At 32.9% G+C, this 26,297-nt stretch overlaps 3 protein-coding genes and 1 long non-coding RNA gene across 5 annotated transcripts; 3 read left to right on the top strand and 1 right to left on the bottom strand.

Moving 5' to 3' along the window:
- Positions 1-118: 118 nt before the first annotated feature.
- LOC148569523 (uncharacterized) lies at positions 119-793 on the bottom strand. The gene has a single exon (XM_088485105.1). The coding sequence runs from the start codon at positions 791-793 to the stop codon at positions 119-121; it is 675 nt and encodes a 224-aa protein (XP_088341231.1).
- A 15,380-nt stretch (positions 794-16,173) lies between these two features.
- On the top strand, positions 16,174-18,265 carry LOC107638164 (isoflavone-7-O-methyltransferase 9-like). The gene is made up of 2 exons (XM_016341332.3): positions 16,174-16,962; positions 17,966-18,265. The coding sequence occupies exons 1-2, from the start codon at positions 16,174-16,176 to the stop codon at positions 18,263-18,265; spliced, it is 1,089 nt and encodes a 362-aa protein (XP_016196818.1).
- Positions 18,266-19,770: 1,505 nt separating this feature from the next.
- On the top strand, positions 19,771-20,933 carry LOC107638165 (uncharacterized). The gene is made up of 3 exons (XR_002362027.2): positions 19,771-20,107; positions 20,223-20,284; positions 20,351-20,933. It is a non-coding gene; the product is annotated as an uncharacterized LOC107638165 (long non-coding RNA).
- An 80-nt stretch (positions 20,934-21,013) lies between these two features.
- Positions 21,014-24,338, top strand: LOC107618576 (3-phosphoshikimate 1-carboxyvinyltransferase 2-like). 2 transcript variants are annotated; one of them, XM_088485446.1, is made up of 7 exons: positions 21,014-21,726; positions 21,873-21,909; positions 22,693-22,731; positions 23,222-23,436; positions 23,511-23,628; positions 23,830-23,887; positions 24,063-24,338. In XM_088485446.1, exons 4-7 carry the CDS (start codon positions 23,270-23,272, stop codon positions 24,080-24,082), a joined length of 363 nt encoding a protein of 120 aa, XP_088341572.1. In that variant the 5' UTR covers positions 21,014-21,726; positions 21,873-21,909; positions 22,693-22,731; positions 23,222-23,269; the 3' UTR covers positions 24,083-24,338. The 2 variants fall into 2 exon arrangements, with proteins under 2 accessions (XP_088341572.1, XP_088341571.1); XM_088485445.1 differs by having other exon boundaries at positions 22,482-22,731.
- The last annotated feature ends 1,959 nt before the right edge of the window (positions 24,339-26,297 follow it).

The raw sequence follows: 26,297 nt of genomic DNA, 5'->3' as shown, positions 1-26,297 counted from the left end.
CCAAACCTTCTTCACTGATTAACAGTAGTATTCGGCCTCCTGTAATTGCCCTAGCCTTGATTCTACTACGGAACAAAGCCTCCACGCTTAAAATTTCTACCTCTCAGATTAAAGTTCCTCACTGAAGTTCTCTGAAAAGCACCCTTAAACTTTCTTTCTCTGCTGTCGCCTTTCTCACACATTCCTCAGCCACCCTACTCTTATTCACCAATTTAGAAAACACTCTGATCTTCATTGGTGCAACAAAGCTCAGAATATCGCTCCGAAGACGTCCTTCATACTTAATACACTTCCACTCAGCAAAATCTTCAGGCGCACCTTGACAGATACGGGAAAAGCAACATAACTCCTCAAACCTGCTAGTATACTCAGTAATAGTCATATGGCCTTGCTTTAATTGAATCAATTCAAGTTTCTTGGCATTTCTGACTGAATTAGGAAAGTATTTCTTATAGAATTCTGTTCGGAAAACCTCCCAAGGAATCACAACGCCATCTGGCTGCAGGATCCGTCGTGTTCCCTGCCACCAATATTGAGCCTCACCTTGCAGTTGATAAGTTCCAAATTCAACCCATTGCTCTTCAGGAACCTGTTGAGCCTGCAACGCCCGTTTCACAGCCTGAATCCAATTATCTGCATCAGTGGGATTTGAGGTTCCCCAGAAAGTCAAAGGGTGAACTTTCAGAAATGTAGCAAGTGTCATAGGGCCATCTTCATCATTATTCTTCCCGTGATTATCCTGGTTTATTTTGTTGCCCAGTGCCTCGGCTGTCGCCTGCATAGCTGCAGCCATATTCCCAAGGCAGCCATAAAGTCTACTGGATCATTCCCTGCGGGGCCAGGAGTAACGGCGCCTATCGTATATCTACCTCGCCCGCGACTGCGTTCGCGAGTGGACATCTGGTCCCTATACACACCAAACAAGTGATATTAAGGTAGCGTTTGGTAGAGAGACAGAAACTGAAAGATTGAGACTGAGAGACAGAGACTAAGAGACAAAGACAAAAATAAATTTCAGTATTTTGTTTGGTGCAAAGTGAGAGACAAAAATTGAAATAAGAATAAAACTCTAATTTAATTTGCACAAAGGATAAAATTAGAATTAATTAATTGAAATGAAGGTATTTTAGGTATAAAATGTTATTAAAATTTCAGTTTTCGTCTCAAAAAATTTTAGTCTTCTGTGTCCCTATTTTTTGGAGGTATTGAAATACTGAAATTTTAGTACCAGTCCCTGAGTCAACAAACATGATACTGTATCTCAGTCTCTCCGTCTCTATCCCAGTACCTCAAAACAAACGCTCTAAGTTAACCAGTCTCAATATCGTAGGTCTAATGCTTTAAGTTCCAAATGCATGCTCACAAACGTTTATGCCATATATATCAGTCAGATATATTAATAGCAAATTAACACATATACAGAGAATGCACAGAAGCATAATCAGTCCGTCGTTCAGGCTCTATAGGAACAAACTGCTCTGATACCTTAATATAACATCCTACCACATTGAGCTTTACGCTTAAGTAGTAAAACAGAGGTGGTGTGGTATTACGACCTCTAAAATAAAATGTGTACATGTAATAGCAGAAAGATTATAATATACTAGGAGCCTTGAAGAATAGAGGAAATAAAAATCGCGAAATAAAAGCACAACGCTCAAGAAACGAGTTAACTTGCGTGCTAAGAAAGCAATAACCATCAAACATACGATTATAAAAGTAGGAATAGAGTGCCAAAGATACAAAATAACAAGCTCCTAACTCAGCCCGCAAAGTCAAGACTGGTCGGAGAATATTTACACACACACACACACACACACACACACACACACACACACACACACACACACACACACACACATATATATATATATACCCAAATGTACATAAACAAAATCCTGTCTCTCCATAAACCTCTGGAGAGAAAACTAAGTACATATATATACATCACTGTACAACAAAATAACCCAATAACTGCTTCGCTTCAAGTGTCCAGACGCCTAACGAGATGCCTCTCGACCTGCATCTGTAAAACAACAACATAGTATAGAATGAGAACTGGAGGTTCTCAGTATGGTAAAGGTGCCACACACACAATATATAAGGTTCTAAAAATGCCAGAGGCAATCCTAGAATGCCAACACTCAAATTATAGAGCTTAAAGTATTAAACAGAAGCCATAAAAGGTGGTTTTCTAAGAGTATCTAAGCCTAACTTAACTTAACCTTAAATCTAAGTCTCATACTGCCATTCCTTCATACCTCCATCTCCGTCAGTATTTCATAGACAAATAAACAGATAAAGGCAAGCACAAGAAGGTTATAAATACTGCAGGTAACAAATATACATTTTGAATGGCAAGTACACTTAGGCACACCCAGTTAATGCACAAACAAGTAATTCAAGTAGTATGCATATGATGCATGCCTGTCCTACGGCTGATGAGGCTCATCTGTCGGTTATCCAACCAACCCGACAAGTCCGAAAACCTTAGACTGTCCCTCGACGTGCATCCTCAAGAGTCTATGCATAGCTTTTTCTCATATAATCAATATTGCTCAATGGGGGTTAGCATTTCTGGGAATTTATAAGTGTCCGGTCACCCTTACGTCGTAGGGTCAACAGAGTATCGACTTTTCAACTTAGTACACGTGGTGGCAAGCCACGGTACTTTACCCAGAGAATCTCGTATCTCAGATCATTTAATCATTCATGCCAAGTATTATACATGATCATTCATTTGATTATCAAACCAAGTACCATACATGATCATCCTTAACATTTTATAATCAATTTATCATTTTTCAGCTTTACTTCACCTCCAAGTTATCCCCATTTTCTAACTTCATCTGATTATCAGGTGTAATACTACTATTTATGACTAAAGAAATGAAAATAGAGGTTTGGAAGTTTGAAATAGGGTTTTAAAACTCAAAAATCATGTTTGCTGGAACAGGGGGCCACGCGTGTGAGTGGCTCATGCGTGCGCGTGGGAGTGTGAAACTGTAGCTCGCGCGCGCGTCCCTTTGTCATGCGTACGCATCGCTGAAATTCCATGCCACGCGTACGCGTGGACATATGTTCTTCAAAAAAGAAGGATCAACCAGAAAGCTGCATACCATGGAGTGTTCACCTGCAGAATTCACAGATTTTACACCAAAACTTCCAACGGGTATAACTCAATCATTTTAAATCATTTTTCTTTCGTTCTTTGAACAGCATAAACTTCATGGATCCAATTTTCATTTAAAACATGTTAAAATCAATTTGGGGTTCCGGAAGCCAAGTTATAACCCACCGAAGTTCGGCCCAAAACCAAAGTTTTGTAAACTTGCCAAAACCTCTTTTTCATTCAAACATTTCCTCATTATTCCAACACAACCTCCTACACTTATAAGCACCAAAATGCCCTTCTCCCTCAACACAACAACCACCATGAAAATCATTCTCCACTCCAACAATAAACATAAATATACAAGCCAAATCTTCCAACAATAATTATATATACATGCCAAATTTCACAATCAAACCATAGCTTACAAAACGCATAATTATGTCCTCAAGTCAATAATTAACAATTTAACAATCCTTCACCTAATCAGCACCATAGCAATCCATATGTAACAACAAGATACTAAACCACAATATACACATACGTTTCAACTTATCCTATGGTCATCTAGCCTAAATTTTCACAGAACATTATATATTAAACGCAAGAAACCTAAACCATACCTTGGTCAATTCCCATGTAATGATCAAGGCAATTTAATTAAAATCAACACAGCCCCAAAATCTCAATAAAATAGCTTTCTCCAAGTTCCAATATCCATAATTTCAAGCTCCAATTATTTATTCACAACCTAATACAAATTTATAACACATATATACCCACTCTAGTATCCAAAACATAAATTCAGTAATTCAAATTGAATTTGTGGTATCCTCACCTTACCCAAGCTTCACATAAGCAAGAGTAAACATTTTCTTCAAGCTAATTGGATCTTAAAACATCAAAGATTAAAGAAATTCAACATCTCCACTTAATTTTCCAAAAAATTGGGGAAGAAGAGGCTGGGGTGAAATAGCAGGTTACCTATGAAATTATTCCGATAAAAATGTAGAGCTCGACGCGGTGGTCACTGACAAACCCTAATTTGAGGGTTTATCTTGTGCTGATTTCAGGGGTTTTATCAATGATTCCACACACTTTCTATATGAAAATACAAGATTTTGCATTCCTCTCCTAGTTTCGCCTCATGAATGAAAACATGCTTATTTCGCACTAAAATAGATATATTTCTAATCCTCTCTTGATGCCATTCGATGCCGTGACTTGTGTGTTAAGTGGTTTCAGGATATAGAGTAGGAATGGACCGAAAGAGAGGAGGAAGACGGGTGCAAAGGAAGGAAGCATGAGGATTAAGCTTTGGAAATTTCCGCATGGGCGCATGCGCGCACCTTGCGCGCCCGCGCGGATAGGGCAACGTGGAGCCAAAGCCAAGAGCCGGCTTGAGAAGCGGCTAAGCCAGGATCTTCATGGGCGCGCACGCGTACATCACGCCTCCGCGCACATTACGAGACGTCTCAACGGCGCGTGTGCGTACCTTGCGCGTGCGCGCCGATTTGCGAATATGATTTTTTTAGGAAGTCACGTGACTTAGGCGTGGAGGCAGTTAAGGATCCCACTTTTGGGGAAACACCTTGGCGGGAAAAGCTTAAGAAGACCAAAGGAGCAAGGGTTAAGGACACTTAGTTAGTTCATTTTCTAGATCTAGATTTTTTGGGGAGAGAGGAGAGTTAGTTACACTTTGGGGAGAAGAAGAGGGAGATTCCAAGCTTCACTAGGGTTCATCCTCATCTAATTTCTGAATTTTCAATGACTTTTTGGTGAGATCCACTACAATTCTCACTCCACTTTGTTCATGTCATAGATTTTCTTCTCCAATTTCAAGTAGTAGATGCAATTGATCAATTCTCATAGATCTAGAATTCAACTTTGTAATTTTGGATTTCTTTGAGACTTGTTGTTAGATCTTTGTGTTGCAATACTTTCAATTCGACTTTTCATCTCATTTTACTATGACTTTCCTTCTTGCTCATCACATGTTTGATAAAATGACAACACTAGTTATGGAGTAGAATTTTCACACTTGGCATAGGGTTTGGTCCTTGGAAGAAGTTGAATAGTTGTATCAATAGTTGATTTGGAATTAGGGATTGCTAGTTGGCTTGGAGTGCACTAAAGCTAGATTGCCATAAGGTGAAGCTAGGACTTGTGACTCAAGTTGATTGCTTTCATTTGACCTCCCTCTATACCTAGGGGATAACTAAATGAAGCAAGGCCTAATTGTTGTCAACATTGAATGAACTATAAGGATAGAATTTCTAATGCCAACCCTAAGCCAAGTCTTTTGATAATTGATTGTTTGTTTCTCATTACTTGCTAAAACCTTCAAAGAATTCCAACAAGGCTTACTAAATCAATAAGATGCACACTTTGGCAATTCCAAGGGAGAACGACTCGGGAGACTAGTACTCTCGGATATAGATTGTAGATTTGTTTGATGAAGGATTTTGCGTCGGTTTAGACTATACTACGATTGATCATTTGATAATTTCTATACCGGCAAAAATCATTTGTCAGTCACGTGGCCACAAACAGTGTGGCGATCGGAGCTCGGACGGAGGAGTTACGGCGAATTAAGCATTGCCGTAAGGGTTTGGGAATTTTCTTCTTTCTCTTCTCCCCTGTGATTGTCTTCAGTGCATTGTGAAAGTGAGGAGAAAGAAGAGCCCGTGGCTTATTTAATTGCTAGGCCGGTTGGGCCCACGGGCCCGATTTAACCGGTTCGGCCCATTCAGTCCAATTTTGGACCGATTTATTCGAAATTAGTGTCAAAATTCTCATTTCGATGAGCTCTATCCTAATTTGATATAATATTCACATTTCTAATCTACTTTATTAAAAACTAATTTATTGACTAATTATTTATTAATCTAACGGGATTTACAAAACCCTAGCCGCCATTATCCCCCACCTTCACGAACACACACAGCAGCTGAACCCCCCTTTTGCCAACCAAAACACACACACCCATCAGAAAGAAGGAAAGAAAGAAGAGAAGAGGGGAAGGGGACTGCCGAGGAGAAGGAGAGGAAAAGAAGGGGAAGTTGTTCGCGCCGTGCCACTGCGCCAGTTCCTCGCCGCCGTGCTGCATCGCCGTCTATGGAGAGTCGGCGTCGCTGCCGATCCGCCACGAGCCGCCATCACAAGTCGGCGACGATGAGAGAGAGAGCCACGAGGAGGAGTGGATCGCGCCACCCAGTCGTCGTCGTCGTCCTTGCCGCGTCGCCGTCATCTTCCTCGCTGTGCCGCCTCAGCCATGGGTGAAGCAAAAGAAAGTGCGCGAAGAGAGAGAGACCAACAAGAGAGTGTGTCCGCGGGAAGGGAGAAGCCAGTTCTGCCACCGTCGCCGTGTCCAGCCACCGCCAGGGAGCCCCACACTGCCTCTGCCACTTGAAACCTTGCTGCCATCGCTGGGAAATACCGCGGTAAGGGTTTTTTTGTTGGTTTTCGTCCCTTTTGAGTTTCCGGAAGCTTTTCATCGCTGCATGTTTGTTACAGTCACCATCGCCGGAGTTCTAGTTGCATTTGTCGCTTGGAATGGCTGCCGGGGCTGCCGCCAAATCGGTTCAGCGATCGCCGCTGTTTCATTCTTATTAAAGTTAGTTTTTATATTTTGAAAATCCCTGCGTTAGTATTCTGTTATGTTTGGTTATGAACTCTGAAATTCTGGTAATGTAGGGTCATGTTCTGAGCTTTGCATGTCGCTTTTAAGTTGTTGTGAGTGCTGCGAATTGATCAGGGACTTAATCTACGGTTGCTGTTGGTTTCAGGTTGAGAGAAAAGGATTCATTGACGCGTTTTGGGTTAAGGTTTTGACTTGTCGAGGTAGGGCTTTTTATATAAACCGATCTATTTTAAATTGAAATTGTTATAAATAGATATGACTTACTAAATGTATTTCTGGTGATTATGTAAGTCTTATGCATTGTCTGATTTGTGTTAGATGAATATGGTCGTCTGTTGAATTGAAATAATAACTGATTTTGTTAAATGGAGGTTTCTGATTGTTTTGATTTAAAATAATCTTTAATATTTGAAAGTTTGAATTTGGTTTTATTGGAAACTGATTTGGTCTTGAACCCATTGGAAAGGGGTTGTGGAATGGTTTGGTTGGGACCCGAAAAGGCTGGCAAAGTCCAAGTTTTAGGGGAGGTGCTAGAGAATTTTCTATAAAATCTGAAATTTTGTTTGAAATGTTATTTAAAAAGTCTGAATTTGAGAAATCGTAATTTAGATTTATTAAGAAAATAGTATGTTCTGAATTTAATTTAATTGAGAAAAACATATGTCTTGAGTTCAATTTACTCAGAAAAAGAGTTTCTTTACAATTTTAAATCACTTAAGAAAAATATTGTCCTAAGGTCGATTTTATCTATAAAAAGAGTTTATGTTTTGAATTGGGCTTAAGGAATTTGTTCAGAGGAGCTTTAATGACTTTACAAGAAAAAGGACTTTGATGGAATGACGTCGTTTTGTGATATTTTTGGGAAAGGTTGAAAAAATTGGTTTCTAAGAATGAAATTGAGATTGGTTTTGGATTTTAAACTTGGTTTGAAATTACATGATTTGGTTTAGAAACTTCCTTTGAATAACTCAATTTAAGGAAACAATGATTTTTAAGAATCTTTACTGAATTTATGGAAATGAGGTCGGTTATTTTTTTCCTAAAGTCTTGAGACTCTGTTGAAGAATTTTATGACCAAATTCTAACTTAGAATGAATGATTTTAATTTGAGTTTTTAGAAGAGAATTTAAATGTGGCTTTATTTTGAAAGAAAATTGAATTGAGGAAAAGTGGTTCTTGAATATGTTTGTTATTGAAAGTAAATGGGCCAAAAATAATTTTTTTTTTAAATAAGACTTTAAGCCTGATTGATTATGGATATTATTGAAAATATGATGAGGATTTTCGGCCTGGCAAGGATGGTGGTATAGTCCCGCTTGCTCAGTGCGTAAACCGTTGTGTAGGGATGGTGGTTTTATCCCGCCTGCAGTGAGGATGGTGGTTTTATCCCGCTCACATATTGTTAAATTATTTGGCAAGGACGGTTGTTTAATCTCGCTTGCATGTTCCGGGCAAGGATCGTGGTTTAGTCCCGCTTGCTTGTGGAACCTACGGATAAGGATGGTGGTTTAATCCCGCTTATCCGAGTCGGGTCTGGCAACATAACCGACGCGTGAGCTCATGGCCAATAGGACAGGCATGCATCAAATGCATTTATATGACATTGTTTGGGTGTGCATATTGTAATTGGTTTGCCTATGTTAATAGTTATGTTTAATTGCTAATTGCTCTACTTGATATAACTGCTTAACTGTGTTTGAACCTTCTTACTTATGTTTGTGACTGAAAATTGGTTGGATTGTGATGAATTGATTGTTGATTGAGTTGCTTGGGCCTAGGGCTGTGGTTGATTATAAGATGGGCTGAAGGTTGCGTTTGGTTTGTGCTTTTGGTTTAGAAAAGTATGAAAAACTAAACTGGTTCAACATAGACTTAATGAACTTATGCTTGGAACAGTTTGGTCATTCATGCTGTCCAGGAAAAACTTTTAAAAAGGCTTTTAGATTTCTGAGAAATTAACAACTTTTCCTTTTAGAAAGGATTTCGGATTTTGAATATTAAATCTTTAGTTTTGAAAAGAAGCATAAGGCGGTTATTAATCACTGTACTTTAAAAACGGTTTTATTCTCGTATCTTATTATAGCAATTATGTAACCCTATAATGAGAACCCTTTCGAGGACGATGTTCTCACTCCCCTACAGGTTTTTCTCTTTTCAAGATATGAGCGACGGAGCTTCAGAAGAGTTATATAAATTTTTTGTTTATTCGACATTATTTTGTATTATCTTAGTTTTTATTTTTTTCCCTTTCCTTTATTTCTAGCAATTTTTGCAAGAGGGATAGGAGTTTTGATATGTGAAGTTTGTTTATTGGTATGATGTATATATATATGTATGTATGTATTATTTATAAGTATTGTAATATGTACTGTAACGTATAGATAGAAGTTTTGAATATTCGGTTTTAAGTTTTAAACAGACTCATATTTTAGTATTAAATATTTTAAAAGTCATTGTAATACCTGAACTATTAGAGTGGTGCAGGTGGAAGCGTGACATTTTGATAATTAGGGTGTTGCAAAAAATAGTTACAATTTGTTTTGTTTAGTATTTATTTATTATTACAATAATTAATATGTTAAACAAAATAAGTTTTGACTTTTTTTTTATTTTTCTAACATTATCGATATTTTCTCGTTCATAATAATCGTTCAAGATTATTTATAGTTTGAACATTAATAGGGATAAAACAAAATGATATTTTACTTTAGTTATTTTTAGAGTTTAATGAAAATTTATAGCTAAATATTAATAAAGTTACACAGTTTTCGTTTTTATATATACCAAAATCACTTTGTAAGTTGTAATCCTTAATCTTTGTTAATGAAAATAGAGTTAATAACAATTAAATAATAAAAAAAATTTCTCTTAAGAGTTTGATAATAATATTAAATTTATTATTAATTAAGAGATGGTACTAAAAAAATGATTAGATGAAAAAAGATAATAATAATAATAATTTAAAAATGTATAAAGATTATAATTTAAAGCTAAGAAAGAAAAGAATAATATGAAAATAGAATTTTAAATAAGATATCCTTCCTTTGTAAAAAAAATATGTTTTAATTTTTTATATATAAAAATATAAATAATTTTAGTCCTATACTGATTTGAATTTTGTTGGATAAGTTATTTGGTTTGGAACGGATTTTGAATCCTTCCTATCTTAAAGTTTTTAGACAATCTTACTTCAAAAATTATAAATCTCTCTAAAGATCTTGATAGTCCTAAATTTTGAAGATAACAAACTAGATTTATCAAGTTTACGCCTAAATCTTATCCTATTTAAAAAGGTAATGTATAGAATGAGAAATTGACTACTACGTAACTTACTATTTCTACTTTCTATACTACCCTAACTGAGAATCCGAATTTATAGCCTAATCTCTAGCAAGCAATAAAGATCATCAATCATCAAGCAACATTCTAACATATCAAATTCAAATATTCAAATAATATAAATCATATGCAAGGGCATAATTGGTTACATATCGCCATTCATATGCATTCACTTAAGAGCAATTAGACAAGTTGTTGAATTTAGTAGATATATAACAAGTTGATGATGACAAACATGTTGATTTGGATTGATAACCCAAGTGAGTTTGATGATGTTTGTTTGGTGTGCAGGCCCAAATTATTTTGTTGTAGTCCAATTCTATGAGACAAAATGATCCAAAACTACTAAATGAGAATGGAATCAAACCATGTCCAAAGCAAATCAATCCAAAGAAAAAACGATCTCTAAGTTTACTTCGGATGTTGGTTAGACAAGAGAGAAGAGTTTACTTTTTTATTCAAACACAAAAGAGGAAGAAAAGAAAAGCTAATCAATGAAGCTAATGTCAAATCAAGCTAAGCAAAAGCATGACAAGCAGAGTTCAAAGAAGTTAAAGGTAAATAGTTTTTTTAACATATAAGACAATTGCTTCACATTTTCTCCTCCTCTCTGATTAAAGAGATAGTAATAGTAACATAAATGATATAAATAAAAAGATCATGTAGTATCACATTTTTAAGGAATATAATGATAATAGGGCATATTAAATAATCGAATGGAGTTTATAAAAGTACATGTACTCTTAACTTAAATGGCTTGTAAGGTAGTAGTAGTAATTATAGAAATAGTATCAATCTAGGAAACGCAAGGATATGTAGGTATTCTCGATTAAGAAGCCTTAAACAATAATGGATTTACACATGGGAGAACTTGGATGATGAACATAATGTATGCGTGTAAAAGAAAGAAAGAAATGAATAATGCCATAAAACAAATAATCACAATAACATAACAAGAGCATCATACAACAACATAAATGGTAATGATAAAATAAACATAACTCATGCCAAACATATAAATTAACAAAACTATATATAATTCCTAACTTTTTTTTTTTGATAATGTCTCATGTTCATTTGGCTATGTCTTAAAGTATAAGTAGGGTGTTTCTAGATGATCTATGTTTTGACATTAACACATGCACATTTTTACCAAACAATTACTGCGATAAGTCTTAAACAAAATATTTAGGAGCACAATAATTTTTACTATTAGATGATCACATATTTCTAATCTAATTTGATCACATAGAAAATATTTCATTATATGACAGTAATTATAACTAAATGATAATAAATTAATCTTGTAAGCATAGAATATAGTTGCATGGGATCAAATTGCTCTGATACAAAAAATGTAACACTCTAATATTTTTAAACTGGGTTTAAGCCTTATTTGGATTATATTGGTCATTGATATTCAAAATCTTGCGAAATTTTTAAAACAATATGAAATTTTTATATAAAATAATTTATATATGTAAAAATAGTGAATAACTAATTTCTATTAGAATGATTACTAGTTGAAAAATATAAGTGGATATGAAGGTACTAATATGAAAAACGGGCGTGCTAAACTATGAAGGCACAAACAATGGCAAGCTTTACTTATACCAAATAATCATAAAAAAGAAACATCATAGTCACAATTACAATCATTCAATAAAGATAAACAAGACATATAGAAAATCTTAATTCTCTTTATTTGTATAACTATGACTAAAACAATCGCTTATTCTTCATTCTTAATATGAATTTGGGTAAGCGCTTAACGTTTCATGTCTACATCCTTGATATCTCGCTCCTAATAGTGCACTTATCTTTTTTCCTCAACCGAGCAGTGTATTACTTTGTACTACATCATTCCTGAAGATGGTACGGAAAGAGGGGTGAAAAACAAAAATTTCTCAGCAGTTTATCTATATGGTATCATTGTATCCATCTCAACCACTCCGAGTTTTAAAATAAAAATAGTGATGATGAATTGTTGTTCAATTATTATTTTCAAAAGTTTTTGTTAGTCGAAGTGATTTGACTTTTAAATGCTTCTCATTTACTTATGTCATGACACATGTGACTCGTAACAAAATGTCTAAAATGTTAAAACATATAGAATGCAAATTCACAAACCTTGATTTAATGTTCTCGTAGGCCATAAAGCAAGGCAAAATAAATAAGAGAATAATAGTAATATTGACATAGATAAATAAAAAAGAAGGGATCTTTAAATAAAATAAGGATAATAAACATAATTGTATATAAATCAAATAGAAAGGATATTGGGATAAAAAAGGATCTTTGAGTGAAATAAGAAAAATAAATATAATCATAAATTAAACAGAAAGAATAAAGGAAGAACAATAATAATCACACTTTTCTTTGTACTTTTCATTACCTTCTCTCAGAGCTTTTATGGAAGGTATTGAGCCAAACCGGTATAAAAGATGGGAGTCCCCTTCCATTACCGAAGGTTCTTATCCCAAACATTTTGGCGATCACCTTCCCTTACCGAAGGATAATCTCGATCGATCACCTCCCCTTACCGAAGGATCATATCAATATCATGTCTTTGGAGGTCATCTTCCCTTACCAAAGGATCATTCTCTCAGTTCAATTTACAAACATGGTTATTTAGACATACACAAGAAGAGAGTTATGTCAACAAAGAGATATTATTATATAAAATTGATGGGAGTCTACTTTCCTTACTGAATGTTCTTATTCCACAAGTTTGCCGATCATCTTTCCTTACTGAAGTATCATCTCGATTCGATCACCTTTTCTTACTGAAGGATCATTTCAATTATCTTATCTTTGGGGTCACTTTTCTTTATCGAAGGATCATACCCTCAGTTCTTTAATGCACATAAGATGGTTATTATAATGCATAATGTGTATGAAATAAAGAGACGTTATATCATGACATACAATGTTAATAACATCTATATAGAAATAAAATATTTAAAATATGACATATAAAAAAATAGTATAAAATTTCTACCTCGAGTGAAGTTCCTATATGTATTCTGATGCAAATAGATGCAATTTGTTAGCGAAGAGAGATTTGTTCCATGGCTAGACTTTGTATATATTTTGATGTAGGTATAAATCCTTGACTGGATAGAAAGAAAATCTTCATATTCTGTAATTTGCATAATTCAAGAAGAATATCTTCTTGACAATATATGAGTGGACTTTGTGAATACTTTGGCAGAAGATTTAGAGTGAAAGTAAGGATTGGAAGTGAGAAGAGATAATGATTTTTATTATAATAGAAAAAGTATATGAATGACAATTTATAGAGATAACAGAAGGTGGAGAGGATAGGTTATCTAGAATATTTTGTATAGAAAAATTAGAATAGAATGAAAAAGGAAGGACTCAAATAGCTCTTAGGTATGTACAGATTGTGTTAGTAGAATTCAATTCGCGTTTAGGTGAAATCTTCAATCTGAATCGTCACTTTGCAAGTCCTATAAAATTTTCTACGTTTGGAATTTGGAAATAGCTATTAGACATAAATTTATAGATAATTGAGTTAGCTTTAAAACGAATCTCAAATGAAGTCAATTGAATAACCACAACTTGATATATTCTCAAAATACTGTTAGAATATCAAGCTGACTAGTTTTCTTATCTTTTCATGTAACTAAAGATCATTCAAATCCCATAAGTATGAAATTAATTATGACTATATCTTGAAAGATGGTTTATTATCGGTTAGGAATTCACTACAACTAGTGTTTTCATATATTTAAATTTTAAATTAGATATGTTAGTTTTTCAAATGCATTATTTTTTTTTACCAAAGATAGAAAGACTCGAACCTGCGACCTCTTAATTGAATATGAGGAGACTATGCCATTTGAACGATAACTCATTGGCTTTTTATTAAATGTATTATTTTCTAATTTTTTATTTTGAATTTAAATATTAAATTATTACCATTTTAATTAATTAATTAGTTATTGAATAATGAATCTGATTCAAAAAATTGGGATGTTACAAAATATATTTAATTAATAAAAAATATAATACTCTTTACTTAATAAGAATTGTTTAAGAATGAATAGTAAATTATATATAATTTTTTTATTAGTGTTATGCTAAAGATTTTTAAAATGATGGTGATTATATATATAATTTTTCTTATGTTAAAACCATGATAAAATTATCGAAAAATTGGATAGAAAATTGAGTAATTTTTTTAATTCAATTTTTAAACTATAGTATCAACAAATTATATTTAGTAAATTTTTTTTATTCAATTTCAACCTATTTTATAGTTGAAATTTGGTTAAGTGACAATATATAATATCTGTTAATACGCTGCATTTGAATTCAAACTCTGACAATAATCAAATAGTGGATAGAATACTTTAATATCTGTGTTAGTATATATATTATTTTATTTTTCCTTTTTTTTTTTCATTCTCTTCTCTTAACCATAGAACAAACACTATTATTGACATCAAAATTGTGAAAGATCAAGCTGGTGTCCTTAAAAAATATTCCTAATTATAGGATGGATAAAGATCTTAATCACAATTGGTTGGAATAAAAAATTTGAAAAAATTAGTACAATGATGCTTAAAAATGGTATATATAGTATTTAAAAAAAGGAATATCACTGAATGGCTATTTAAAATATATACAACAGACTTAGTCACACTTGGTTGGGTAAAGAAGGAAAAAAATATAAATACTATATTAATTTATTGTCATTAATTTATCCAATCCCGTTAGAAAATCAAGAGAGGTATAGCCAACAATAAGCCAACAAGCATATTTAAATTTTATTCTATATTAATTTATTGTCATTAATTAATAATTATTTAAATTTTATTTTTTAAAAATATAAAATTAATAATTATTAATTGCCTCTTTTTACTCTAATTTATTATTTATCTTTTACCATTTATTATGCAAATCCTAATTTCTATTTTTAAAAAAACGTCCAAACTTCAAAAAAAACCAAAACATAAGATAAAAATCATTCAAATTATGAGAAAAAACATACAAAACATAGGAAAAAGAATCATCTAAATCCTACGAAAAAAAACATACAAAATATAGAAAAAAATCATCTAAAACTAATAAAAAGAATCATTCGAAATTTAGGGAAAAAACATAAAAAAAACTAAATAACAGAATCATTCAAAAACCAAATAGGAGAGGAGGAGAAGAAAAGCCGCAGGGTGACCGGCGACGACATCTTAAACGGTGTTGCATGGAAGGTGGGAGACTTGTGGTGGCGCGTTGCGAAGAGGAAGCCACGGAGGCCGCACATCGCGAGTGGAGGAGTCGTCATGGATCGGAGTAGTTGATCGCGCGTCGCGAATGAAACCGGCAGTGGCTGCGTCGCAACGGATGGGGGTCGTGGCGGTGCAGATGCATCGGGACGGTGGGCGACGGCGTCGACGAAAGAAGGACGGCGACGAGATGCGTGGAAAAGGCCACGCAACACGATGAAAGACGCGATGGTGATCGATGGGCGGCGGAGTAAAAAATGTGTGGAGATGACAGAATTGTGGAGGGAGAGATTTGACTATTTTTAAATAAATGGAAAGAAATTAAGTTTTTTATGGATTGTTTTTATTATATATTATAAATGTAATTAGGATAAATGTAAAAAGAATCTTTTTTGAATTTTGAAATTTTGATTTTTAAATTTTTATTTATTTATAAAATTTAAATTATAATAGACTTATGTTGGTTTATAGAGGATTTGTTTCCTATATTTTTCCTAATCTATAAGGTAACACAAAAAATGGTATTATTGAATGTATATCCCTTTTTACCCATGACCAAGAAAAAAAAATTATTATTATTGGTCAATAATATTAATTGGTTAGATAAATTAAAAAAAAAAAACTATACTTTTATATTACTTCACTTGGATTATTGGTCAAGAATCATTGAATCTAGAATCATTGAATCTCTGATATTGGTCAAGGAATGATTATTAATGGTCAACAATAATTGAATGTGATTCAACCTTATCGTTTCCCCTAATGTGTATATAATATATAATGCAAGAAACTATTGTTTCAATGCAAACACATACATGGTGGAAAAAATGGATTTACTAAGTGGTCGCAAAGCAAATGAGATTTTTGAAGGGCAAGTTCATGTGTACAAACACATGTATGCTTACTTAGATTCTATGTGCCTTAAATGGTGCATTGATTTAGAAATACCAACCATAATCTACAACCATGGAAAACCCATCACCCTTCATGAATTGATCTCAATTTTACAAGTTCCACCATCCAAAATTAGTGGTGTGGAACGTCTTATGCGCCACCTAAGTCACAATGGATTCTTTGATATTGTAACAATCAATGATGATGATGATGAAAACAAAGAAGAAAAAGAAGCATATGCTCTCACAATTTCTTCTGAGCTTCTTGTTAAAGGCACTGAATATTGTTTAACTCCAATGGCTAAGTTTTTTCTTGATCCATCTGTGTCAAGTTCTTATAACTTACTAGGAAAATGGACTTTAGAAGAAAATCTTAGTTTATCTGAAATTTCCCTTGGAACAAATCATTGGGACTTTCTTAGCAAAAACCCTTCAATTTTGACTTCCTTTAATGAGTCAATGGCTAGTGACTCTCAAATGGTGAAGTTGGCATTCAAAGATCATAGTGCTGTCTTTGAAGGGTTGGAATCCATTGTAGATGTTGGTGGTGGAAATGGAACCATATCTAAGACTATTAGTGACATGTTTCCCAAATTGAAGTGCATAGTGTTTGACCTTCCACATGTTGTGGAGAATTTTTCAGGAACCAGCAGCAACAATTTGAGCTTTGTTGCTGGAGACATGTTCAATTTTATACCTGAGGCTGATGCTGTTCTACTTAAGGTATGTATAAGTAAATTACAGGTTAAAGTATTATTTTGGTTTCCTAAATATTAATTTAGTTTCTAATGTTTAAATATTTTATTTTTGTCTCAAAGAATTTAAATAGGTTCAATGTCATTTTATTATTAAATTTGACACTAAAAATTAAGAGAATGAGTGACGTGGACATTAATAACATTACTAGTTAAATCATATCTTTTTCCATGTGTTAGAAAAACATAACCAAAACTATCTTGTAATACTTCTTTTCCTCAATTTTTTTAGTACAAAACTCCAAATTATAACAATCAATCGTCAACGCTTCAAAAGCAATGAAAAAACCTTTATATTAATAATCGTTCGTGGATCTATTTTAATTACATACTGAAATCAAATGCTATATTGACTCTTCAATATGCAAATTATTTGTGTCAAATTTAATGCCGAAACAACGTTAAACCCACTTGAAAATTTTTTGGGATTGAAATAGGACATTAGAAAATTTTTATGACTAAAACAAAACGTTTAAAACTTTAAAGATTAAATTAAGATTCACTCCAAATATTAGAAATCTAAATAATACTTTCTCCTAAATTATATTATTTCATCAATCTATTATACTTGTTTTCATAGATGTTTCATTCTGTTTCAATTATTTTAAAATAAATGTTAATTTGGACAAAATTATACATTAAAGTCAATGTTCTTAGATTAGACAACAAATTGTTCATATATATATATATATATATTAAAGTAGTACTTATATGTTTCTAAATAGAATACTATATAAAATTAATTTTTAATTAATTAATATTAATTATTTTTTGTCATATTTTTTTAATTTTCTTTTTTTGAATTATTTAGAATTTAGAATTTAAAATTTAAAAAAATTGGCTAATATTAAAGAGGAAGAATTTAGGATTTATATTATTTGTTGGTAGAATTATTTATTGGCAAGAGACATTAAAGGTGAAGAAAATGGTATGATACAATTCCTAACCTTTTTGTTTTGTTTTTGATTTAGTGGATTCTACATGATTGGGATGATGAAGATTGTGTAAAGATATTGAAGAAATGCAAAGATGCAATTTCAAAGAATACTAAAGGAGGAAAAGCAATTATCATAGATTATGTGATAAATGAAAAACAAGATGAATTTGGACTTACTCAAATGAAGCTCAGAATGGATATTGCCATGACAAGTGTGAATGGAAAGGAGAGAAGTGAAGAGGAAATCAAGAAGCTTTTTTTGGAAGCAGGCTTTCAAGATTATAAAATATTTCCTTTAACCGGAATGTATTCTCTTATTGTGGTTTATCCATAAGAATAATTAACGTTGAGATGATCATTAATAAGTGTCACAAAACATAAAATGCTAAGAGAGTTAGATAAATAATATATCGAAAATGTTTGGTAAAAAAAAAAAATCAAAAATAGTCACAATTTGTTTTATTTAATATTTATTTATTATTATAATAATTAATATGTTAAATAAGATAAATTTTAATTTTTTTCTATTTTCCTAATATTACCGATATTTTCTCGTTGATAATAATCGTTCAAGGTTATTTATAGTTTGAACATTAATGGGGATAAAACTAAATGATATTTTACTTTAGTTATTTTTAGAGTTTAATGAAAATTTATAGCTAAATATTAATAAAGTTACACAGTTTTCGTTTTTATATATATACCAAAATCACTTTGTAAGTTGTAATCCTTAATCCATTTGTTAATGAAAATAGAGTTAATAACAATTAAATAATAAAAAAATTTCTCTTAAGAGTTTGATAATAATATTTAATTTATTATTAATTAGGAAATGGTACTAAAAAAATTATTAGATGAAAGATAATAATAATAATAATAATAATTAAAAAATGTATAAAGATTATAATTTAAAGAAAGAAAAGAATAATATGAAAATAGGATTTTAGATAAGATATCCTTCCTTTGTAAAAAAAATATATGTATTAATTTTTTATATATAAAAAATATAAATAATTTTAGTCCTATACTGATTTGAATTTTGTTGAATAAGTTATTTGGTTTGAGATTTTGAATTCTTCTTATCTTAAAAGTTTTTAGACAATCTTACTTCAAAAATTATAAATCTCTCTGATCTAAAGATCTTGATAGTCCTAAACTCTGAAGACAACAAATTAGACTTATCAAGTTTACGCCCAAATCTTATCCTACTTAAAAAAGTAATGTATAGAATGAAAAATTGATTATGCAACTTACTATTTCTACTTTTTATATTACCTTAACTGAGAATCCGAATTTATAGCATAATCTCTAGCAAGCAATAAAGGTCATCAATCATCAAGCAATATTCTAACATATCAAATTCAAATATTCAAATCATATAAATTACATGCAAGGGCATAAATGATTATATATCGCCATTCATATGCATTCATTTAAGAGTAATTAGACAAGTTATTGAATTTAGTAGATATATAACAAATTGATGATGACAAACATGTTGATTTAGGTTGATAACCCACTACTAGAACACTAGTTATTACAGATGGATATTTTCGACGGATTTTATCCCACGGAAATACAGACGGAATTTTAGAGGGATTTTTTTGTCGGAAAACAAAAAAAATGAATTAGCATAAATTACAGACGGAAAACAAAATCCGTCGATAATTCTGTCGGTAAAATTAATTTTTTTTATGAGAAATAGTTACAGACAGAAAATCTGTCTGTAATTAAATAGACAAAACGTTGTGTTTTATTAAATTATTACAGACGAAAAATCCGCCTGTAATTTAAAATTTTTCGTTGGAAATTTTTAATTAAACCTAAATGAGACACGAGCTTCTTCCAAATGAAACACGAGCCTCTTTTTCTCTCCGTGGATATGGATATGCATATGGTAGCACGAGCTACTTCATCTCTCCGTGGCTGCTACTTCTGCTTCTTCCGCCGCTGCCGCTGCCGCCGTTGCCGCTGTCACCGTTGTGTCGCACAATCTCTCTCTCTATCATCCCTTGCGTCGCACGAGATCCCTCCGCCGCCGCTCTCGTCGCATCTACTCCCATCGTCGCAGAGCTCTCTCTGCCGCTGCTCTCATCGCATCTGCTCCCTCTGGCTCCTCTTCCATCTAATCTCAACTCGCTCTCTCAGTTCTTCTCGTAACCATCTCAAATTTCAGGTATATATATCCTGATTTTGTGATTCTGTTCTTCGTGATAAATCTTAGGGCTCCCTTTTCTGTGCCAGTCTTAGGTTTATCATACTTTGCTTTTGTGGTTTGTTTGAATTTGCAGGTTCACTCTGATTTTGATGAATTATTTTCTGCAATCGAAGCTTTTTTGACCTAAAATTCATGGTAGGCCATTGCTTTCTATAGTTTTTAACTTTCATAGTTTGATATTGATTTTGATGAATTTTGCAGGTTTTCTCTGAAGAAAGGTGGAAGGGATGGTGATGATGGTACTGAAGATGGGTGGAAGGAAGGGAAGTTACATTGCTCCTCAACTGCGATCGCATTCTCAACTGACACTCTGCGATCGCATCTACTTCTGCTTTGAACCTCCATCATCATTCCTACTGTTGTCTCGCATTCTTCACCGATGCCTGGGATCTACAATGGACTTCTTCAATTAGAGTGAGAAATCGCACTACACCACTTCTTCAATGGTATTTTTTTAGTTAATTATGAGTCAGCGGGTCTTTATCCATTTTTGTCCTTTGGCTAGTGCTGCTTTTTATCTGCTTGAGATAAGTAATGCAATGATAAATGTGATTCAAGTTGACAATAAAATTGAGTGGACATAGTAAATTTTATTTCAAATGAATGTCTAATGATATAATTTTGGTGTATTTTGTTCTCTAGTGGTATAAAGATGGTTAACCAATTGCTTGCTGGAGTTCACATAGCATTAGCTGCTGAGGCAATGGCATTTGGAGCAAGACTGGGTCTGATTTTATTACAATTAGTGGGGGTACATCCTTTTGGTGAAATGATGGTCACGTATCTTGTCTCTTACTACTACCTCTCATTCTTAGCATATTCTGATGATGGTCACATTTATAATAATCTCTATTAACTTTTAATGTATTGTCATTTGGGCAGCAAAGTTCCAGTTGTACTACTTATTTGTTCAATTTATACTTGCACACTATGTCTTAATGTGAGAAATGGTATATTACTATATTGTGCCTTTTCATATTTATAATAGGTTTAGTGTTCTCATATTTCGTTTAACTCGCATCTAATTGAGTGAACATATCAGTGCTACAGTTTATGTTAATCACTAACTTGGCTTAAAATCAGAGAATTTATATTATTGAATTTTGATGGTAGGATGTTGCACCTGCAAGTTTGTAGACCATGAGTGTTTGGTTGAGAGTAGTTAGTCACTGTTTCTTTATTCTGTATGCAAGGAAGTTGGTTTCTCATGATTGCTTGTATTGTATGAACCGATTGTGTAGTTTTGGGTTGGCTTCTTTGTTCCCCTACAATGTTGTGTGATGGTGTGAGTTCCATTTGTGAAAATATGGTTATGATATGTAGTATTCTGGTTATAAATTGTTTTCCCATTTTATGGTGCCCCCCCCCCCCCCCCCGGCGTTTCTCTTCTTCCTATCCTCCCTCTACACTTTATACATAATGAAGGTTAGAAGTGGAAAATTGAAGTTTTCCAGAGGAACTATTAGTGTATCTAACAAACCTCATCTACTCAATTGCATGTTTAGGTTTCTGAAGAAAAACTCATAACACTGCTGGAGCAGATAAACAACCAAACAACAAGGCAGACCAAAGTTACAGTAAGTTGTATGATATTGGTTATGTTGTTCAATTCTCCACAAGTCCATGTATTTACGGTGCCATTTATGTTACTAATTTTTCCCAGCATTAGTTTGTGCCTAACCCTTCATTTTCCTTTCATTCTTTCGAATCTTGTTATTGACAGCCTTCAGAACTGTAAAGATACACTTGCAACGTGCCAAGTACGTTTTCTTCCATTATTGGAATTTGCCCCTTCTGCTACCATTATCTTTCTTGTGCACATGTTATTGTCTAAATATTTATTATTATGTTTTTTTACTATTTTATTTATTTACTATCTGTCATCATGTTAAAAGTGGACTTTACTATCTGTTAAACTTATCATGTTTGAACACAATGAAAACCTGGAAACACGAGCTGATAACTTGGTCTACAAGGTAAAAATGGGAAATTAAAAGGTTCCGTGTGCCTTACTTTCCTTAGTACTACTGGACATGGAACTTAAGGGATTACTCTCCTCTGCAGGTGTTTGGTCTGTACTTTATGCAGACATACATTGGAATCTGTTATCATATAAAAAAAGAGTAATAATATTTTTTCAATATTTTATTCTTTTATGTTATCTTTTGAGTGGCCTTCTCAAATATGAACCATACAAATATCTAATTTGCTCCCAAACAGATTGTCCTGCCCTTCAATTACTCCTTTTGTTCTTAGAAGAAAATAAAGATAACTCTACATAAACTAATCATGGCTTTACCTTATTCATTTGCTACTACTACTAAATCTTCAGTTTTTTCAAAGCTTCACAACACTTCTTTCTTCCAACACAATCAACTACAAAGAGCAAATGTTGTTACTGTTGTAAAGTGTGAATCAAAAGACTCATCAGAAGATAACATAGAACTGCAAGCAAAGGGTCCAAAGCTAGAGATAGGTTCACCTAATATTTTTACAGAGGCTCCTAAAATGATTAAGACTGTTGCTTCTGTTCCATGTCTTAGGGTTAATTCTGGTTTGGTCAAGCCTGGTGATGTTGGAAGGTACTTCAAACTCTTTCATTCATCTCTGCTTCTTTTAACTATTAATTTTCTCTTTTTATTTTTTATTTCTATGAATTATCCATACAAACTTTAGTTAATGATATTAGTTGGATAAAACTCTTTCTAGTGATACTGAATAATTTAAAACATACATTGAAAATAAAGCTCGTCAACTTACTGATCTTTCTTCTATTTTAGAATGACAATTACAAGCCACTGATTGGTTCTTGAATTAAATAGTGAGAGGAATGTTGGATGAGGATTTTTCTTATCAAACTTTATCCATCACTTTTATAATTTTTCGGTCAAATTGAGAACTGAGTCATGGACTGTCCTTCGAAATGGGATTGCTTAATTTTCTAAAGTTACTTACAAACTCTCGATAACTTTACATAGATAAGGTATTTTAATTATAACTTCGCTGAAGAAAAATATTGTAACCGGTGTTTATTTGATCCTTTTCAAATGCTTTTATTCATCTTATTTGCAGGTGAAGTTGTCTGGATCAATTAGCAGTCAATACTTGACTGCATTGCTCATGGCAGCTCCTTTGGCCCTTGGTGATGTTGAAATTGAGATTATCGATAAACTGATTTCTATTCCCTACGTTGATATGACTTTGAAACTGATGGAGCGCTTTAGAGTCCATGTGGAGCACAGTGGTAACTGGGATAGGTTCTTGGTCCACGGAGGTCAAAAGTACAAGTAAGTTTCTATTATTGAGTTGTAAAGATTTTAGAATTAAATTATTGTGACTATAATTGGAAGTTTCCTACCAGGTCTCCTGGGAATGCTTTTGTTGAAGGCGATGCTTCTAGTGCCAGCTACTTCCTCGCAGGTGCAGCTGTTACCGGTGGGACTATCACAGTTGTAGGCTGCGGCACAAGTAGTTTACAGGTATGTGAATCCAATGAACTCTTATGACATGAATCCTGATCAGATTATATTTTTCAGTGGAGCCATTTTGCATTTCGCTTTAAAATTCCCTGAGCTTCTCTTAACTTATCCTTCTCTTAACTATAATTTCCCTAGTGTTGTTGAATCTTACGATGAGTTGTATTTGCTGAACCGTCTGAGGGTTTTTTGGCGTGTGTGCAGAATCATCCTGCTGTTGTTGTGCCTAGGCTTCCTGCTGGTTTGAATTTGCTTAGCCCAGGTGAGTTCTTTTAAATGTTCTTTTTCATTCCGCACTCTGTGAAGAACCCTTTAATTATTTTATTTTTGTTCTGATCTCTGTTTGCTTTTGTTGTTCTCTCTGTTTTTCTATGTTTTGATTCTTTGGCATAGATTGATTTACTCCAATTCCAATTCGGATTTTAATTTTATTTCAGTCAGGAGATGTCAAGATTAACTTTCAATGTGGAGCTTGATGCTGCTAATGCAACTTAGTTATCTATTAATATTTTAGATTATTCTATCTTTAAGTGCTAAGTGTAATTTGTGACATTCATGTAACATTGGGATGGTCATCTTATTTTTTTTTGGTATTTTTTTTATTAAGACAATGAGATATTGGCCAATGATGTTGAAAAATAACATCCAATTTTATAGGTATCATGTAATGAATATTATGTTTATTTATGTGATTTTTGGCTTTCTTTTTTCAATTTACAGTGTTTGATGGAGTAAATTTAGAAAACAAATTTAAAGTATTCATTTTGCAATGAAAAAATCTAAAAAAAAATTCTATTTTATCTTACTGACGGAATTACAGACGGATTTTCTGTCTGTAATCAGAACGGGATGATTTTCCAAAGTTCAAATTACAGACGGAAAATCTGTCGGAAAATCCGTCTGTAATTACAGACGGAAAATCGGTCGGAAAATCCGTCTGTAATTACAGACGAAAAATCTGTCGAAAAATCTGTCTGTAATTACAGACGGAAAATCCGTCTGAAAAATCCGTCTGTAATTACAGACGGAAAATCCGTCGGAAAGTTCGTCGCCTTTGGAAAATGGATAGAAAATTTACAGAGGGAAAATCCGTCGGTAATTGCTAAAAATCCGTCTGTAATTTTCCGACGGAAAAAAAATCCATCGGTAAATAATTTCCGACGGGGCTTTTACAGAGGGACAAAATCCGTCGGTAATTTTGTCGGTATCCAAAAATCCGTCTGTAATAAAGACTAAATCCGTCTGTAAATCTGTCTGTATTAATCCATTTTCTAGTTGTGACCCAAGTGAGTTTGATAATGTTAGTTTGGTGTGCAGGCCCAAATTGTTTTATTGCAGTTTAATTTTATGAGGCAAAATGATCCAAAGCTGCTAAATGAGAATGAAATCAAACCAAGTCCAAAGCAAATCAATCTAAAGGAAAAACGATCCTAAACTTCTGCTAAGTTTACTTCAGGCATTAGTCAGATAAGAGAAAAGAATTCACTTTTTTATTCAAACACCAAAGAGGAAGAAAATAAAAGCTAATCAATGAAGTTAATGTCAAATCAAGCTAAGCAAAAGCATGACAAGCAGAGTTCAGAGAAGTTAAAAGTAAGTAATTTTTCTTAATATATAAGACAATTGCTTCACATTTTCTCCTTCCCTTTGATTAAAGAGATAGTAATAGTAACATAAATAACATAAATAAAAAGATCGTGTAATATACTAATATCACATTTTTAAGGAATATAATGATGATAGGGCATATTAAATGATGAAATGGAGTTTATAAAAGTGCATGTACTCTTAGCTTAAATGGCTTATAAGATAGTGGTAGCAATTATAGGAATAGTATCAATCCAAAAAATGCAAAGATATGTAGGTATTTTTGTTAACACATGCACATTTTGACCAAACAATTACGGCGATAAGCCTCAAACAAAATATTTAGGAGCACAATAACTTTTATTATTAGATGATCACATATTTCTAATCTAATTTGATCACATAGAAAATATTTCATTATATGACAGTAATTATAACTAAATGATAATAAATTAATCTTGTAAGCATAGAATATAGTCGCATGAGATCAAATTGCTCTGATACAAAAAATGTAACACCCTAATATTTTTAAACTGGGTTTAAGCCTTATTTGGATTATATTGGTCGTTGATATTCAAAACCTTGCGAAATTTTTAAAACAATATGAAATTTTTATATAAAATAATTTATATATGTAAAAATAGTGAATAACTAATTTCTATTAGAATGGTTACTAGTTGAAAAATATAAGTGGATATGAAGGTACTAATATGAAAAACGGACGTGCTAAACTATGAAGGCACAAACAATGACAAGCTTTACTCATACCAAATAATCATAAAAAAAACATCATAGTCACAATTACAATCATTCAATAAAGATAAACAAGACACATAAGAAATCTTAATCTCTTAATTTGTATAACTATGACTAAAACAATCGCCTATTCTTCCTTCTTAATATGAGTTTGGGTAAGCGCTTAACATTTCATATCTACGTCCTTGATATCTCGCTCCTAATAGTGCACTTGTCTTTTCTCCTCAACCGAATAGTGTATTACTTTGTACTGCATCGTTCTTGAAGATGGTACAGAAAGAGAAGTGAGAAATAAAAGTTTCTCAGTAGTTTATCTATATGGTATCATC

The sequence above is a fragment of the Arachis ipaensis genome, chromosome B4 (genome assembly GCF_059453495.1).
Source record: "Arachis ipaensis isolate K30076 ecotype BB chromosome B4, ASM5945349v1, whole genome shotgun sequence".
Classification (NCBI taxonomy): domain Eukaryota; kingdom Viridiplantae; phylum Streptophyta; class Magnoliopsida; order Fabales; family Fabaceae; genus Arachis; species Arachis ipaensis.
Note: the sequence above shows the minus strand (reverse complement) of the source record. Positions and strands in the feature narration are given on the sequence as shown.